The sequence below is a fragment of the Pezoporus flaviventris genome, unplaced genomic scaffold, assembly GCF_033815535.1.
Source record: "Pezoporus flaviventris isolate CSIRO_AGI_PZ_B2104156 unplaced genomic scaffold, CSIRO_AGI_Pfla_v1 ptg000036l, whole genome shotgun sequence".
Classification (NCBI taxonomy): domain Eukaryota; kingdom Metazoa; phylum Chordata; class Aves; order Psittaciformes; family Psittacidae; genus Pezoporus; species Pezoporus flaviventris.
Genome location: NW_026892584.1, coordinates 28,857,352 through 28,877,300, shown reverse-complemented (window position 1 = coordinate 28,877,300; position 19,949 = coordinate 28,857,352). Strand labels below are relative to the sequence as shown.

The window sequence follows — 19,949 nt, the reverse complement described above, 5'->3', positions numbered from 1 at the left end:
CACACTTCAAAGGGAGGCTGACATCAGGCAACACATTAGAAAGGACATAAAAGTCAATGTCTTAGGTATGCTTTTATCTGAGGTCACTGAAATCCATATTTCAGGGAAATACTGTGTACACCACTGAGGTGATGGTGGGGACAAGGAGTTAGGAGTGGTGTGAGGTAGACCCCACAGTCAGGTTGAATTTGTGACCCTGAAAAAGACAGAATTAAGATTCATTGGACTAATGAAAGCACACGAACAAAAGCATGAAAAAAGCACATGAAAGCAAACATGAACACGATTCTGTAATTTGATGGCTAAATACTCTTGTGGGATTGAGGATCCCTTGATAAAAGGTATCCTCCTACTACTTTTCACAGACTACTTTTCATCTGGAAAAGGGTCTGGAATTTCCCTGAAGCATTTCGGAAATAAAAACCCAGTAACATCCAAGGCTTTGGGAAGAACATTTTATTGCTAAGCATATCTTTAAACAAAATGCTAATAAGAAAAGAAAAAGAATCAAAAAGGAAGAAAAAGAAAGGGAAAAAAAGCAATAACATCACAACAACTCAAATAAAAATTCTAAAGGTTGTCCATAAAGCAACAGGGATATGGTAGAAGCCCACATACAGAAATGCACATGTTCCCAAAAACTGTCCAATAGGAACTTACACAAAGAAAGGAAAGTGTAAATCTTTGTCCCTTAACTTAAAAAAGGAAAGCAAAAAGGAAAGGAAGAAAGAAAGCAGGAAATCATTTCACAAGACTCCAAGACTCCAAGAACAGCAATCTTTTACAGACATCAAGATATAACCAACTTTGTGTAGTTTCGGCCAGTTAAATCATCTAAAATCGTGCTTTCATACCTTTTTAAAACCTGTCTTTTTTTTTTTTCTTTTTAGTATAAAAAATAAAAAAGGAAAAAAAAGCTCAACCTCACACACACACCACACACACGCACACATACTCGCACTGAAAATATTGTTAACATGAAAGCATCTTCTCTAAATGTTTGAGAAGGCTGTTTCTTTGAATTTAAGTTCCCATGTGCGTGTGTGCATTTGATGACACTTCTTCAAAGTCAAATATTCATGCGATTTATAAACACCAGCAAGAGTAGATTTCTAAACCTAAACAGCTGATTAGTTTTCATCCATATACAGAAAAATTGTACATTTCTGATATTCCAGAGTCTCCATCCTGGTTTTTGTTTTTACTCTCTGTCTCTCTCTCCCTCATTTGCTTATTTGCACATTATAGGCATGGCCGTCAAACTGCCTGGCTATTGTTCTGTACAGTAGAGATAATCCTTTTCACAATAACTGGGAAAATTTAGAAACCAAACAAGCAAATTAAATTATAAGTTAAATAAAAACAGAAGACATTGCCAATTTAAACATAAAACAGTATATACACCATCAGGGTATCCATAAAGAAATTATACTAGCAAAAAAAAAAAAAAAGTAGTAAAATATGTAAACAAAATTTCAGATTTTTGTGGTTTTTTTTTTTGACACAGGTAACTGTGACAAAGCTAAAACACACACTCTTCACATTTTAAAGTTTGATTTTGTTGTCTGTTTTGTTTTACTTTGTTCTTCAAGAATATTCTCATTCCACATTAAAACCATAACAGAACTTCTATTCCAGTCGTCCCGTCAAACATACCATGATAAATATATCTGTGTGTATATATATATTATATTATTAAATTACTTTGTCTTTATTATTTTTGTGTGTCACAGCAGCTTCATTTATTTTCTTTTATATAAAAGAGAAGGAAAAGGGAGAATAGGGCAAATGGAAAGACAGAGATGATCTGAAATGTCAAGCTACAAAATTAAAATATTACATACGAAAAACAGTTTTATGTCAAAAAAACTATGTATTTTTCATTTTTAACAAGTATTTAGCTTTTCTGACATTTATGGGTCTTGTCACAAGTTGAACTCCAGTGGTGTCTTTCTGATCTCTTTATTAAACAGATTTATTATTATTTTTTGCATGCATTGCAATCAGTCACAGAACTAGAACCCAGAGGAAGGCTCCTTTATTTTAGCAAGGTATATTCAGCTCTGAATGGTTAACCGTTTTTTAAGCATTCTATTTTGAATCTTCAAATCCCTTAACCGTAGTTTGGCTGTGCTAATGCATACTAAGTGATATTCTCAAATAAAGTCAATGACTGATCAGAACAGACCCAAACCCATCTACTCTTCAGTTCAATTGCAAATACTGGAGCCAGATCCAAGGGAACCAGCTTTCCATGATAATTTTCTTTAGCACCACCCATCAGACACTTTCACTGTGTTGTTAGCAAACAACTTACTGCAAGACAACGGATTCTAGAGACAACACAACCAGATATGCAGAGTAAACACCATGGGTAGCTTTTGAGTTCATATATGGCAATAGTCTCTCTTTATTTATTATGGATTATTTTTTGTTCTGAGATTTCTTCTCAGGTCATGTCCTGGTTCACCCTCACACTGTTCCTCTCCACCCTTCCCTCCCACAACCCTAAGAACCAAAAAACACCAAACAAAAAACAACCAAGAAACAAAACAAAACCAAAACAAAAAACCAGCAGTCTCCAAAATCATTTATTCCCCTCCTCCAAACTCGAAAATTTATATGTATTCTGGACGTGGCCAGATAAGTTTGTTCAACATTTTTCTGTTGTTTAATAATCGCATTTTTTCTTTTCCCTTCTTTTTCTTTTTTTTTTTTTTTTTTAAATAAGTAAACTGAAAAATTATCGATACAGTCAGGGATCACGAACATTGTTAGACTCACTTGGAGATATGAAACAAGTAAGCCATGAAGTCTTCTACCTTTGCAGAAAGTTCAGCGGAGGAGGAGATTTGGAGACGTCCAAGTTCACTAACAGGGCAGAGCTGTGTGTGCCACCTCCAGAATGCTAAGTGTGCTTTATAATACATTAGGGCAGAGTTTGCTGACTCCAAGCGATGACTGAGACATTAACAGTCACTGCTGAAATTTTTTTTCCCAATACTTTTTCCCACAAACGATATCTCCCAATCATCTCGTTCGCTGCAATGGTTCTGATATTTCAGTTAAATCTCATTAAGTATTTATATATTTATATATAAATAAGTATTCTTTTTTACACATAATACTCTTTGTCCTTGTTTTTCTGTTTCTTGTGGCCACTCTTTGAGCTCTGCTGCTTCTCCTTCATGATCGTGCCGTTGCTCTGGGCTGAGTTGCTGATGTAGTTCCGCGTCTCATCCACCTGATAGGACCCCTCGTCCCTGTTCCTGTACTTGTACATGGCATACAGGAGGATGAGGATGCAGAGGGCGGCAGCAGCCACTATGCCGACGACCATCCCCGTTGTGCTGCTTGACTCACGGACCACCTCTGAGGCCCCCGGAACCCGTCTGATTCCTGGCTCTGTGGGGTTTGCTGTGGGCACATTACGGAACATGGGGGAAGTGATTAGCGGGCTCTTCAGCTTTGTGCTGTCTAGCTCATAGGCAGTGGGCAACGGAAGCAAGACTATGTCAGGCTGGGGTTTGAGCTCACGGTTATTCATTTTGCCAGCTGGCAATTTGGGAACCATCCCAGTCGAGGACGAAGTTGTGGAGCGGATCAGCTCAGGGGACAAAGACGTGGTAGTAGTCCTACCAATTTCGGAGACTTTGTTAGGTCTAAAGTCCTTGGATTCCCACTTGGGTGCGTGTGCTTTGTAGCCACCTTCGAAGATTGAAGTGGAAAGACTCTTATCTGTTACCAAGGAGAAGGTGGTGTAAAAATCTTCATCATCAGTAGGGGGTAGGTTAGAGTCAAAGGTTTCCCCTGAGCCATACCCAGATATCACCAAGCCATCATCATCACAACCATCGCTGCCTTGGTCCGACAAGCAAGGTAACCCCGCCTCAGAGGTCATGGACAGGGAATCTTTGGTGGTCTCAATAATGGTGAGGAGGGGGCGAAAGGTAGGGGGAAGTGTAATGAAAGGTGCACGAGTAGCAATAGGAGGGATATCTAAAGGGTCTTCTACAAGTAGAGGGATAATTAATTCACCTCCTGGGATAGAAAAGAGAAATAAAAGAAGATTAATACATTTTAATGACAAAACACACCATTTTCAATTCATTTAACTCAAGGGCAAGACAGGATTTGGGCACTAAGGGATTTGGTTTCTTGCCCTAACTACACTACTGACATACTTTCTTGGGGATGCCCTTCATTTTTCTCTCCCACCCTGCTTTTACATCGGTAAACTCCATGTTCCATTTCCTCCCTCTTTTAGCCTATGCCATGTATGCACAATGAAATACTCTGAATTTCTTGGGACTCAAATGTTTTGTTTTTTGAAGATACTCTCAAGTGACTCTGGGAAAATCAATGCTTAGTAGTGATCTTTCTTAAGCATTTGGTTAAAAGACTGTTTAAATGAATCTTATTAGACTTCCATAGAGCAATGTTCTCCTACGCGGTTTTTACCACACATCTTGCCAGTTTTTCTCCTCTGATTTCTTTAATTTACAATAACATTGGTATTCTTCTCTGCCATTCAAGTCTGCTCACCTTCTGTAGCAGTTTGTAAGGCCCTTCCCATTCATCCATTTCTTCTTGATTGTTTCCTTGCTTTTGAATTGTGGGAAAATTCATGCAAGACAGGGATGGAATAAGAACCAAGTACTTACTGGGGTCCATGAAGGTACAGAGCTCTACTCAATGCTTGTTCATCTCTTTTTAATCTTTCTTTACCATTCCATTCAACATTAGGGATGTCACTTCCCTTAGATCTTTTGGGGCTACTAATGTCATATTATCTTCATCTTCAGATCTTCTTGATATTCTTTTACTATGATTCAATTAAAAATTGAGATATACTTAATTGTGATTGATGATACAACTGAATAAGGACTTGACCTAAATTAGCACTTTCCAGGACGATACAGCAGAAGTTGTCCTCATGCCTACTGTTACTTCCAGATATGCAGATAGCTGTGATCCATGCTAATTTTTCCTAAAATGATGGCTATCTGCCTACAGAGGACTAAAAATGAAGTGGACTTATGGTCTGCTCTTGAAGTAGAACACAAAACTATAGCTGTAACATTTGTAAATTACCACTGTATAAGCTGCAACTGAAACCAGAAAATCAGTGCGTCATTTCTAAGATTTGGTTTCTGAGCAGCAATATTTCTGCTTTTCGGGTAGTAGTCCTATTTTGTGTACATATTGTAATATGACTGTACTTTTGAGCTTATGGCTAATTAACACTTCACTGTTTTGTTCTGATGTGGAGGCATAATTAATTTATCTAATTAATTTAGTTCAGATTATACAGTTGTACGCTGACATACAGGTGGCCAACACTTTTTTAGAATGAGTCATATTGCTTTTGAAAATTTGTGCATGAATTCTCCCTTGTAGTTTTTCTTTGGGTATCCACTTAAGTTAGCTGCTTGAAATATAAGTTGAAGAGTTCATCTGACACCATGAGTAGTCATCTAGATTTGTTGGAAGGAGTGCAACTCAGTAAGAACTATTTTTAATGCATGGGAAATTTTTATTTATACTCACCATTGCGTACGGAAAAATATGCAAAAGGTATTTTAGCTTCTAAAGAAATCATCCTGGCTTTTTCTTATGTATTAATAACTGCTAATGAACAGTTCAGAATGGCATCAGGGTCTAAATTTTGCTCTCTCCTATGTACACTACACATTGCATGCACTGTTTCCCATTGGATACTGTCAGTAATATCCATGGAAGTTCTATAAAGAATATGGTCTAAAATCATAATCCCTTCTAAATATATTTGGAGAGCAGTATATTTGAACAAATTACATATTGAATTTAGCTATATACTGAAAAAGATACTTTTCAGTTCGATTAAATCTGAATAGCTGAACTAGTAATATGGCTTATACTTATCCTTAATGAGAAACTAAGTGGTGACACAATTTAATCAACTGAAACAGTCAGATTCCTCTCAGAGGCACCAGGGTAGAAATTAGGCCACAATAAGAATGTGGTACTTTGCATATTTTCATGCAAAGCCAGTTGTAAGCCAAGACATAAAGTGCCAATTTTAATATGTTGTTTAGTTTTCCAAGCTTCCTCAGCATGTTCATACTACTTTTTGTTACTGGATAGAGGATGAAGAAATAACTACCACATGTGTAAAATAATGCCAATCTCTTAAAACTAAGTATCTTAAAAAAAATGAAATATGTAAAAAGCAGAAAATGTAGTCTGTCAAATGGCTACATGGCATTTTGTGCTTACGCCTCTGAACTCCATGCAATGCAGAAACTAGAGCATGTAATATGATTTATACATAACCAAAAGCCCCATCTATAGCTAGAGGAGGGCATCTATAATCTATTCAAACAGGTGGTCTCAGGATAAACTTGGAGTATGCCTCAGAGGGAAAGATAATCTGTTAGTTTGGTTAAAAATGACTAAAAATATAACATTTAAGCGTTGCATTACATCAAATTGCCTGAGTGGGGAATTTAAGTGCCAGAAAATCAGGGATATACAGCCCCTTTAATGATTTTTTAAGATCAGCGTTGTGCTATTAAAAAGTAGTATTCATCTGTAATTTTCATTCACCATCTGTGACACCCAATTAGAAAAAAAATCAGTTTGGCAGCTTTTAATTGCTTATCTAGAGCTTTGAAATGCCTTTGTTCTTAAAATCTATAATACTGGCACATAGCATCAGTATGCAGTTGATCTGCCAAACAGTGGGACAATATTTTGGGCAGTTTTCATCCAAAGATAAATTCTTTTGGTCATATAAATAATTAATTTTCTTGAAGGAATCAGAAGTATCTTGTATTTAATATGAAGATCTTTCTTTTGCCCCATGAACTCTTGCCTTTAAAACAAGGTCATAGTTCTACAGTTTCTGTTACACTTCAGGAGTTGAGCCAAGGATCAAGACTACTGCAGCTATAAAAATGATCATGGTCTTCCTGAAATTGTAATAGAAGTTGATAGAGTTGCTACGGTAAGTGAGGTTTCACATAAATGATGGACAGTGGGTTGGGTGCTTTTTGATTCCAGCAAGTCTGTTGGATGGAAGACAACAGGACAGAATCAGGAATGAGTTTTACAAAGCTTTAATCTCATAATGTATGTGAGAAGAGAAATAACTTTCACACCAGGAAGATGGGATTAACCTTGATTCCCTATATGATTATTTAATCTCATCTCTAGTTTTATTCAAATTGTTCAATGATCCATATTATGTTTACCTGTGTTACTAAAGAAATAAAAAGACTCTTAAAGGTCCTTCACTAGGAATAACTACTCCATCAAGGAGTTAATTTGTTACATTTACTTAAGACAACATACTTTTGGGTAGTATCAGGGAGATGGATGTAGAGGGGGCAATTTTTTATTTTTCTTTTTTCTGTAATAAAAAAAATGTAAAACTGAAGAAAAAGCTGTGTGGGAGAAGGTAACTCAGAAGCAGCACTCTAGGAATCAAGTCTGGGTTCTAATTTTAGGTAAGTTAGGCATGTATGCAAAACTCAAACTAGAAGTTGTAGGTCTAATAGCATGCAGGCACAATGCTTCCTGGGGTATGTGATTCATAGAGGAATTAAAACATCCTTTAAAATGGCATGATAAAATTGTCACTCAGTCTAAATGAAATGTGTTACTTAAGGATAACGGAATGTAAATTCTGAAAAGCTCCCAGGAAACGGTGAGAAACATGACCACCATATCTATGGAGGGGAGCAAGTGCAAACTTTCATATCACACCTGCAAACTCGTGTTATGGGTACTACATTTCTATGAAGAAGAGACACAAGGGGTAGTCTGATGACAGGCAGATGATAAGTGTGTATTCAGGGGGAATCATCTTTCACAAAACAACAGGCATGACAGGAAGCTGCCTAGAGCCAGTGGCCTTTTGATGGAGAAGTGGTGCCTCTCGCCCAGGGCCAAGGTTTAAAGGTGAGCACTAGAAGATTTAAAAGACAAATTACCAACTGGTTGCCAAGAATATCTCATGTGGGATTTGGATCATGAAAGGTCTGCTGTGGCAGGCAAGTGCTTTAAAGATCTGGATTTCTTAAGAGAAGCCCCTGAAAAACCACACATGACAATTTGGAAGGGAAATACATTTGAGACAGGTTTTATGTTTTGATTTTCCTATCTGAAGTTTTTATCTTCTCACAGTGCCTCCCATTTTTTCAATCACAAAATTAACACTTTGCAGCCTTCAATACAACTTATAGTTTTAATTTCAAAATTGTTCTGTGCTTAAAAAATAAAATTAAAAGGCTGCCACCCAGTTTGGGCCTTAGCTTCAAAACAAATATTCAGATGAGACTTACATTTTATTTGTGGAAGATATGGGCTGTTTCCTGGTAGTTACAGGTTTCTTCCTGCCTTTCTTATGCTGGCTGTTAAACATCAGTTAACGGCATTCACTGGTACGCTGCAAGTTCAGGATTACTTTAGCAATCCAAAGATTTCACAAGGATTTTCCAGGTTGATTTTTCACCTACTCGATGCTTTCTCTTCTAGGTAGCAAATAGATGCTTCCCAAACAGAAATATGGTTTTTAAAAAGCTTCTGCTGACAACACAATGCCAAAGAATTAAACAAAAGGGAAACAGTTAAATGGTTTCCTCTGCAATTGCAAAATTAGTTTGCCCATCAATGGATACTTGCAAAAAAATTACTGAACACCAAACTGGAACTAGCACTGAGAGAATGGAGTTTTGTGAGGAGTGAAACCTTGTACAGAGCAGGCCAGTGTTCTGCTTGGCCTTCTCATTCCATGAAGTAAACGCAGGGCACATATATTCCTTAAAAGTTAGCCTTTAAATCTAGCACATATACTATTTTCAAGAAGTTGCGCTTTTCTATAAACTACAAGATCATTGGGGATATAAAAGGTCTACTGTAGCCTTGGAGCTGCCCTGCTCTTTGCTTTATGGGCTTATTTATAGCTATATAAGTCATACCTCCGGGGCTGATCTCCGGTAGGAGTTCTCTGCCACTAGAAAAAACAGCGTGTTAAAAATTTAATAAAAGCCTTATGAACTGTGAGGACGTTGTGGGTGACTCATCAATTCAGAGGGCAACAAAAAAACAAACAAACAAAAGAAAAGATGACCCCCTCCCCCCCCCCAGTCCAAACAACCTGAAAAGCTAGCAGCTGTTGGCTTTCATCTTTGGAGCCACAACTACTTCATTGGAATCTCAGGCATCAAACTGATACAGGACAAAAGGCACACAACAGTGAAGCCTGAAAGTTCTACTGATGATTATAAGGGACATTCCCTTATTGTGTCTTTCTTCTCCAGCTGTAGTTGAAAAGCTTTTAAATGCCAACCACAAAGTCTGCAGGACACATCCATTTCTGTAGGCATGTGAAATTCTGCATCCAAAGTTTGTCACTTTTGTTTTATTCTTATGTTGTTCCTCTGAAGTTTGACTCTACTTCCAGTATGAAATACTTGCCACAGAAAATTCCTTACCTTTTTCCCCTCTGTAACAACTCAATAATTCCTTATTAAATGACTGAGTTCATAAATTTCAGTCTAATGGTGTTTTAGTTAATTCTCCTTTAGTCCTCTGAGGATAAAAAGGGGAAATTATTCAGAACATAGTCCCAGATTCACAGGGAAGTTGATGATATCATGAAACCTAGTAGATGAACATTCTTAATATTCTTTTACTCTTTGCACTCTGCTTTAACTGCAATTGACAGTCAGTAGTATGGAGGAAAAAATTATTTCCACAATGGAATAGTGCAACTTTTCTTCTCAAATACTTCCTTTTCCTTTCAGAGAATATAAAGTTCTCAAAGTGATTATATAAAACTGTATGTCTTCTGGTGGAGTTGGTTGCAAAGCATTTTGTAAGCCCCACAAACTATATTAAAAGATATTATTTATTGCAGTCCTCCCTAATACATGGCTCATGAACAACAGGAAGGTACAGAGTTTGATAGGTCATGAATCCCATGTTAATGCTGGACTGTGTTTCACTGATGCAAATTCTTGATCATCACCTTCATGCAGTTTCAGTGAAATGGACATGAATAGCTTCCAGAGAGGACCTAACATCTTGTCTGCAGTCAGGATGCTAGAGCAAACCCAAGTATTTCGGTGCCTAGACACTAAGCTTTTCTAAATCAATTGAAATATGCCCTTGTCCACCTTCCATCATTATCTTAAACTTACTGCTTCCTACTCAGCACAATTTTTTGTTCTGCTTCCAGAATCAGTTTTTCAAAGGACCTGAGCACAGCACAGCACTACCATGTAGGAATACCTACTGAGCACAGCACTGCTATGTAGGAATAGTGAAAAAATATGTGCTTGTAAGGAAGTGCAGCTTTTTCTTACTTTTAGTTATTGCTTTTTAAAGAATTTAATCCAAATCTCTTTTGAAGCAAGGAAATTTTAGCTGTTCAGGATGTGAGCTTCAGTAGGAAAGTGTCTGACAAATATACCATTTGTGGATGATTTTACCAAGTCTGATGCTAGTCATAACATGATAGGCGCATTTACCTGGCAAGAGTACACTTGAGAGTATCATTTAGACTGGACATCAGGCAGATAGTCAGCAATGAAGAAAACTGATAGAAATAAAATACTTTTATGGGAATAAAGTCAGACTGATGTAGAGCTGCAGTAGGAAGACTCTGAAAGCTACCAAAATGCTAAAGAAGTCTAATTGTTTTTTATTTAACATGAAGGCTACACCACCAGGCTACATACAACTTAAGTAGCTTGAAAGAAAGTAGCATTGCTGGTGACTCATTTTGGGAAGTGGAAAGAGGAAAGAAAGCTCTACAGAGGGACCAAGAAAGAGTAGGAGCAAACACCACAGGTTTCTTCACCCCCTCCTGTGCACATTACAATTTGGTAATCGACAATATACAAAGAGCGCATAACATAAAGGCAAATACAAACTGATTAAAAATAAATAAATGAACTTCTACGTTTTTCTTAAAACAAAGCCATATACTAGAAAAGAAAAATGCCACAGCAACAAGGTCAGAAAAAGGAAAAAACATAACAAGTCATTCACTTTATCAGCAAAAGAAAGATAAAAACTTATAAGAACTGAAAAAAAAGATGAAAATCAAAAACATTATTTCCATTTTTTAAAAAAGTAATCAAAAATACATAAAAATATTTAGAAAGCATACCACATTGATTTCATAACAGTCAACTTACATCAACAAATTGCCCGCATGTTTTTTGGCATGAAAGGAAAAATTTACAAAAGAAAGTTGTGTAAGAATGCTCTTGGACAAGTAGCATTGCCACATTCTTGTAACTTGCTTTTTTTCATTGTTGTTTCTTAAAAACTTTTTTAGCAAAATGTCTATTATTTCTTTTTTAATATAATTGTTTTACAACAAAGGGTGATACAGGGAGGCAACAACACATACATCCACACCACATAACATGAAAAGAAAAAAATCTTGCACCTTAACAAATTTGAACTTTTTTTTTTTCTGCTGTTTTTGGTTGTATTTTTTTTTTATCTTATGTAAAGTTATTAGCATATTACAGTTGAAAAATCCTGTACATTTTATAGAATTTACTTTTGCTTGTTTGCATATCTACATATATAATGTTTTTTGAAAAGCAAAGTTTGTTGCTTTTTTGCCTTTTTGGTCAATTTGATATATATTTTTTTAAACATTTTCTTTTTTTCTACAATTTTTGTGTGTGTGTGTTTTAAGGAATGGATGACTGCACATAACATTTTAACAATGCTAAAGAAAGGGGTGGTGGAGGGGAACTTACTGGAAGAAAAAATGTCTAGGGTGGATGGAGTGGGATTGTAAAAATCTATGAGTGTACTACACAGGAGATGAAGATGATGGGAGTGAATGTGTAAGTCAGTTGCCATGTCCATGTAAGGGCGGTACGGAGTGATCTAGCAGCATTAGAGCTTCTGGCTGTAAGGAAGGGATGGGCAATATACAAAAACAAATGAGCATATTCATGCCCATCAACAAAAAGAAAGAACAGAACTCTAACATTGACAATCTCACAAACCCTAAGCTGCAACTTCTTCAACATGCAAGTTACAAAAAATTAATAATTATAGTATTAATATGTACATTTTCATTAAAGGTTCTCAAATTATAAAAACAGTTAAAACTTTTCCCTACTAAAAATAGCAATAAAATACATAAATGAATAATAATAATAATAATAATAGAGTAAAACAAAAAACAAGGAAACTAGTTTTATGCATTGGAACAAGAACAACTTCATCTGTAGCCACCCACAGCCTCCTTCTTCTAATCGTTTTTCTGAAGTCCATCAAATTGATATCAGTACGCTCAATAATTTGAGACAATCATTCCTTGAGCAAATCACTCTTTTGAATGTAATGACTGTGTGGCACACCCCTTCGCCACTCTCAAATTAGATTGCTTTTATATTCAGACTCTGGAGAATCTAAAAAACACAGCTGTAGGATTCTGCCAGTGAAGTAGTTCCTTATTTAAAGAGGGAAATAGAGGGAGAAATTGCAGAAAACAATTCATAACTCTTTTGTTTTGTTTGTCTTTTTTCATTATTAGATTGGAACAAACCAAATTTCTAAGATATAAATTCAACCATTGAAAATAAATACACCAAAATATAACTATGTAGAGATATACTAAAAAAAAAAGCAAAAAATGAAAAAAAGCACATAGTTCCCAGGAGGAAGGGAGGTAAATAACAATTGTGGGGTTTTAAAATTTTATTTTAAAAGAAAAAAATTATTCCACACACTTTTAAAGATGAACAAACCAGATGCACACAGTGAAAGGAGCAGACAAAGCAGTCCAGGGACACTTTCACAATTTGGATATTTTTTTTGTTAAAAATCAGATTCTCTTCCCTTCCCTCCCACTCCCATTTAAATGCGTGTTCAATTGTTGGCCAAAAATCCCACCACCCTCCAGTGTTGCTTTTTTTTTTAATAGATCTTTTTTTCAAATCACTTATTTTTAAAATAAACATGGAGAGTTAAAAAAAAAGGACATGAAGTCTGGATGTACGTCATAAATAGACATAGAAAAAGATAGAAGAAATTGGCTGAGATCGACAAATGGGTTATATAATAGCTTAATTTTACTGTAGGATGTTAATAATAATGCATGCTTAAAGTAAGTTGCATTTAGGGAAAGTAGAAAAACAAAACAGCAAGCAAGGGCTTGGGGGGTGGGCAGGCGGGGCAGGGGAGAGAGGGAGAAGGGAGCAGGGGTGTAACATCCATGCCTTTCCAAAAAGGGCAAAGCACATTCCAGCAGGTTCTCTGCATTTCTGGGAGAGGTCAGAAAGGGAAAAGGGTGAGGAGAAATAGTAAGCTATACTAGGACACAATTTTCATCCTGACTATGACATTGTGTATGGATGAAACACTCAGAACTCCAGACTCCAGCCCTTATTCTGGCTCTAACTCACCAGGCTATTAATGAAATAAGTGGCATTTATTTTTCTGCATAGTCAGACTGGACTAACTCCTGCAAGCGCTTAACTGAATATTTTTTTTAAGTTGCAAGCAGTTATTCAGCTGTGCTATCCATGATTAGTGCTGGGGGTTCCCCCCAGTATTTGGTACTAAGGCTGTATGATCTTGAATAGGTAAACCTGCCACTGCTAGCATTAAGACGGAGACTAATTTATTCTATGCTACAAAAGGATTTAAAGTTCAAGAAGATATTACTAATCAATTCTATGTGACTCTTTAGTAAAACTGGATCCCAAACACTTTATTTTCTAGAGGGGTCATTGGTTTCCTCTGAATACCCTAGGCAACACATATGATGTCCATATTTTTATTGTATAAAGACCATCACCCCGACACCAGGATCCTTCTAGAAGGAACTTGGGACCTCGGCAAAACAATCTATTCTGTCTGATGTTTTAAGAGAGGGTAAATAATACATATAAAGCTTTGGACCCTGTCCATGACGAATCTCTCCAGGAGATGGCAAAAGTAGGATGTAAGAGCTTTATGTACCCTAGCTTTCCAGCCAGATCATTTAATAAACCATTATAAAGGTCATGCTATCACCAATTAGTGAAAGTGGCTATCTAGAGCTTGAATTTCTAGGAAGAATGGGGCTATCCACCCTGTAGATGTAGCCAGGGATACGTTTGTATAACTACAATAACAAACAGATAAAATGTTTTGGTACTTACTAACATGAGGAACAGTAGCACCTCTAAAGCCACTCAGAGATCAGTATTAGTTGTAGGGAATGTCAAATAAGCATAAACCCCACAAAAAATAAAGTAGCCCATACTTTTTTTAGATGCTTTTCCTGGAAAGTAGTTCTGAGAGGAGTTAGATGAGAAGACTCAACTCCTGTCTCAGAAGTGATTAGGTTGCACTGAATACCAGTACAGTCCATCTGTAGCTGGAATGTACCATGCCTTTGCTGGAAGACTGCGTTGTACCTATCTCCTACCACCGTTTGGAAAACATGTTAGGAAAGGAGGAGGTCCAACCAAAGAAGCGGAAACCTGGTCAGGGTAATCTCAGGGACAGAACATGCAGGTTGCAGGAAGGAAAACATTGGAAATACGTAATGCTGAACACAGGAAATTTTGGGGATTCATTTGTGGATCAGAAAAAAATTGCTAGGAATACAAAAAAAAAAAGACAGAAATGATGCCTTTGTAGTCCTCTGTGGAGAGTTTTATTCAGCAAGGTTTCAAGGCTATTGTCCCTGGACACCACACCCTACCAGGATTCTGAGCCTCTGGTTTAATTGTACTTAGGGAGTTTCACAAAGAGGCATTTAAGCTTTGAATTTTAATCAGTATTTGTCATGACTTGCAGCTGGATTTTCAGAGTAGTGAAATATTCCCCTTCAGCACATTAGAATTGAGTGCCTTCCCTTTGATGCAGAACAGTCTGTAAGGCATGGGTCAGGTTGCCAACTGCACAGTCTATGTCAGGCCGCTCCAGCAAAATACTTAACACCCTATTTGATGGTAAATGCCTCACTCATTGCATGAGGGTCTGGAACAGTCTTTTGCTGCCTGAAAGATCAAAAAACTAAAAAACCACAGCTGGAGCTGGGGACACTTAAAGAGATGACAACATTTTGTAAAGGAAGTTAGAGTTACAAGAGGATTTGAAGGGCGCTAAGCAACTTTATTTACTTGGTCAGTACAGAGGTGCTTGAACAGAAGCAGAGTTCCTTGGAAAATATGAGTCCAGCAATTTCTGCTAAGGCTAGAAAATCTTCTGCAGTTTTTAAAAAAAAAATCTGTTAATAGACAAAACTAGATGTCCTAATTTGAAAATTGGATCCAAAGTGTTTCCCCATGAAGCTACAAAGACAGTGTTTTATTACTTAACATTTAGGAAATTATTCCTCAGAAGAGAAAAATAACCATTAGTAAAACCATACCAAAGTATATCAAAGTATAACCATTGCACCCTTTTATTTTTATTTTCAAAAACTTCAATTAGGTAGAAGAACTGGGAATAGAGGCTTACAAGATTCTTGTTTGAAGGATTAATAGCCAACTTTTTCAAATTAAAAAAAAACACATTTTAAGAGGGAGCCAAAAAGCCACCTGCTCAGCAGCTAAAATTATGAAGTTGTATTTTCTCATTTTTTGTTTTCAACTTGCATTTTATAATGTTGCTGGTGAAGATAATGCATATTTCTGCGTGTGTTAAAGAGCAAGATGATAGACGGCAACTTCTGATCTAGGCCTACATTACTGTCCCCAGATTCATGCTAACCTCTGGAACTTCCATGTCTTCTACCACTCTAGTCCTCAGGCTCCATTAACCTGACAATTTCTTTCTTCCCTAACACACTGAACCCCACATTATTTGAGTTCTCTGCACTCCAACACAACTCTAGCAATGTATCTCATTATTAACCAGCTGTACCAGCTGCTTCTTCTGACTTAGTGGTCCAGCCATACACTTGATGCACTTCAGATGTTCAAGATTCCCTGCTGGCCTGATCCTGCATTCCTACTTATTTATTTTTCTTTCTGTATTTCTTTGCACCATAGTTGCGAAACAAGAATGAAGTCAGGAAAATTTCTTTTTTTTGTTGTGTTGCTTTTTTTTTTCCCCTATTTTATTGCACTTTGATGTAATTAGAATGGGACCCAAGACTATCAGTGCTAAAAGGAAGCATGCGTTTTACCACTGCACAATCTGGGTTCCCTAACTGCTGTTACTTTTCTAAGTTTACTTTATATATCAGGCAGCACCCTTTTAGAGTCATTTAAGGCCATACGCATTGGACAAGGATACTACTGGCACATAACTTCTAAGCAGCTGATACTACCAAAATGCCAGTGAAAAGAAACAAATGGAGAATTTCCAGTGGACTGGAAAGTGCTCATTTTTCTGTAAAAAGTTTACTACAAATAGGGAAAAAAGGTATTGTAGCTATGCATCTGCTTTTAGCTTCAAGATGTGTTGGCAGCATTTTTTCCTCTGGCTAGAATATTTTAGTAGCAGAAATATATGTTAAATAGATAAAAGAGAAAAAACGTCCTGCAAAAATCTCCACTTCAGGCATATACCTGTACACCAAGAAAGAGAAGAATCTTCCCAATCCTTCCCAGTGATTTCACCATTAAATACAGACACAAACACAGACTTAGAGACTTTGCTCTCTCCCTCCCTCTAAAACTGGCTAAGTTAACTTCATGGCTGTTAAAAAGTTAGTCAATTTACCTTTTCTTGATATAAATGCTATATGCTAGAAATACTAGATCCAGGAAGAAATCCTCCTAAGAACTATTAATGCAGCATGGCTTTTGTGACTGTCCACAACTTAATCATTTTCTGGAATACAGAGAAAATGGGAGAAAATTAGCAGAAGGAAGGGGAGATTGTTCCAGAGGATGGAGTCCCCAGAAAGAGAAGGCAGGTGATGGATTCTGACAAGAATGTGGGAAACTTAGTATTTCTAGATGGTCTTTCCTGCTTGTAGTAGCTCCCAAGACGACCTGTTCATTCTTGCATGCTTTCAACCTTTCTCAGCAGTATTTTTCAGACATCCAGCCAAATGAATGCTTAGCAGAGCACAAATAACAAATAGCTTATAGATTAATAGGAGTAAAATACTAATCTTCAAGGAACTCCCCCCATTCCTACCCCCAAGTCAGAATAAAAATCTGTTATATTTGGTTAGCTGGTCCACTACAAAAAACAGAGAGAAAGCAATAGCCGAAGAAGATATTTTTTTTTATATTACTTTTCTGGCACCAGCTGTTTGTACTGGGAAAAAGCTCTTTCATTCTAAGCCTACAGGCACATTTGAAGCTCAGAAATAAAAAAGCTAATCTATAGCAAGAATGTCTACATGAGGACCACTGACAAAGTCCCATATGCCATCCTGTTTGTTTTTGTGTGTAAGAATTAATTAATTGGACTTCCTTATAGCAATGAACTAGAAAATTATCAAATATAAAAGCACATTTACAGATTTCAGAGCTAAGGAAATCATAGGGGTAAACCACGATGGCTCTCTGAAGCAAATAATTTTTCAGGTGTTTGCCATATGCTTATTATCATTTCACATTCCTCCAAATCAAAGAGTATTTTGATGCTTCCAGTGCTAAGCAACCCATTCAATATCATTGGCCTAAAAGTACTTCTCATGCATCTCTGCTCAACCATCTCTCTCCTAGGAGAAGGATCTGATATGTTTTTTTTGAGAGTGAAGACTGACATTTGCAGTCAGCCCAGCACAGGCTTTTTTTATGTAAAGCTTAAACTTAATCCTAAAAGTCAGTCACATGGGAAGAAGTCTTTCTGAATCCTGAGGGATTTTACAACCACAAATCAGATCTTCATACTGACAAACTCAGTAGCAGAACTCCATCCAATAATTTGAATGGGAGCAGGGATAGTTTACTGCCCTCAGTCTAAACCCACGTAGCAAATGCTTCCTGCCAACTTATGGTATACTAAAATGCACTTGAATTTTTGCTTATCCTCAAACAAAGAACAGCAAGGGTATCTGAAGTGTCTCCGAGTTTTTTCAGCGTATACTGCTATGAAGCAGCCAGGGAAAAATACATGTCATCAGCTTGTCCAAATGCTAGTGAATACCTCATGACTACCAAATCCATTCTTTGTAGTTGTATTTGAAGAAAACTTATACTGTCATACTGTTTAATATTAATTTTTTAGACTGCACCCAGGAAACACATCAAGGTAACCCTCAAATATGCTGTCTAAGGGATCACAAGCCACTTACGTATATGAAACTTATGTCTTAGAAAACTTACTGAGGGTAAGTTCATGGGAAAATTGAAGAATTTAGGAAATACTTAGACTCAAGACTGATTTGAATGTCCAGATCCTAACAGACACCTGCAATGTGTGTCTAAATAAGGAGGGGATGCCATACTGAGATACTTGATAGAAATACTGCCTACTTGGCTGGCATATAAGGTGCAGCTAAATCATAACCACATGAAAATCTGGATACTTCACAAATGCTGTTTTGTACCTAACCTTACTGTTAACTCCACATTATCCTCTGTGGGAGTTGTACACCCAAGTTAATATGCATAACAGTTATTCCTATGATCTCTTCCACTCATATGTAATTACTCATAAATATATTTTCATATTGGATTCTTCAAGAGGTCAATTCTGGTGAACTTCAGAAGTAGATGGGACCCATTTGCAGTGCAGATTTTTAATCACTTGCATGCTAGGCTACACTTGCCATTTTTTAAAGATCCTACAAAGTAATTTAATTCATCCCTCAGCTAGCATAAGCACATTACATTCTCAAAGCCTGTAGCTAGTCCAGCTGCAAGTGACTCAGTGAATGGAACTTCCTCCCTTGCTTTGTGAGAGCAGAATCCAAAGCATAGTAGATTCACTGTCAAAAGGTTTCTTTTGCAAAGAACTTAAACTTTTCTGATGGCATAGTGATCCTAGTTCTGCCCTCAATAATCCGTAGTATTTTCTGTTCCTCTTCCAGACATAAATCAGTGCTGGGAAGAACCTGCATTGGCAGATGGTGTCTAGAGGGGGCTGCTGTGTTTTTATCTTGGAACTGTAAACAGAAAAAAAGCAAATCAAAACCACACAAACAAATTTGTTGTCCACTTCTTGGATGGCTGAATAATACAGGATCATCCCAGGCCTTATTTATCTTTCTGGAAGACATTCAAGATCTAAAGCATTCCACTTTATGATTTTATCGTAATGTTACTCTTCTTTGGGTTTTGAATGTCAAAGTATGTGCTAGCTGCTGTGGATTAATTTGGAATAATGTTATTCCCATACCAAAACCAAAAGAAAACAAGCTAAAAAAAAAAAGAAAGTTTCCACAGTGAAGGTAAATGCTGAGAGTGCAAAATGCTACTTGGGATTTAACTAGCCTGGACAGAACCCTGAAGAATGCAGAGAAAAATACCTCAGTACCAGCAGCAGCAGTTAAAATGAATTAGACAGGAGTTAATAGAAATTTTTTGTCTGCATCTTTCCTCATGCTACAAGTCTTTGGGATTTCAGAATTGAGGACAAGCCCTTCAGTCTCCTTCTCAGCCAAGAACAAGTCAAAATACTCCTCAGAATCAATACAAGGGTTGTCTCACAACCATACTGAAAAGTATAGGCCAAGTTCCCCACCAGCAAACTGAGCTGTTGTTTGGCATTCTAGGGCTTTGTTTAATACCTGGTTAACTGTAGAGGGAAAATGTTACATAAGAGGCTTACTAATGAGAAGATCACTACCATGCAGACTGCTAATAAGTTCTACCACATTACCATTGGGAAGTGGCAGAAAGTCTTTAGTAGAAATCCTGATATTGAGTAAACGTAAATAAATGTAGCCACAACTCTTCCTCTGAAAAGGAAAAAAAGGAATGCCATTTTTTTTTCAGCAGTATGTTAGGTGGTGTTCTGTCACACCAGTTCAGAGAATATGATATGCTCTTTCATTTTGATTGTACTAATGTTTAAATGCACCA

The 19,949-nt window shown here is 36.9% G+C and overlaps 1 protein-coding gene across 30 annotated transcripts in view; it reads right to left on the bottom strand.

Annotated features, from left to right (window-relative positions):
• Positions 1–441: 441 nt before the first annotated feature.
• NRXN3 (neurexin 3) overlaps positions 442–19,949 on the bottom strand; it is a 1,041,771-nt gene continuing 1,022,263 nt past the window's right edge. For 13 of the 30 annotated variants that reach the window (XM_061463692.1, XM_061463693.1, XM_061463700.1 and 10 more), the window contains one exon: positions 442–4,041. In XM_061463692.1, coding sequence (XP_061319676.1) covers positions 3,116–4,041 — 926 coding nt within the window. In that variant the 3' untranslated portion in view covers positions 442–3,115. Of the gene's footprint in view, positions 4,042–11,665; positions 11,924–19,949 lie in introns of those variants that run through there. The other 17 variants (XM_061463706.1, XM_061463707.1, XM_061463708.1 and 14 more) reach the window with 3 other exon arrangements.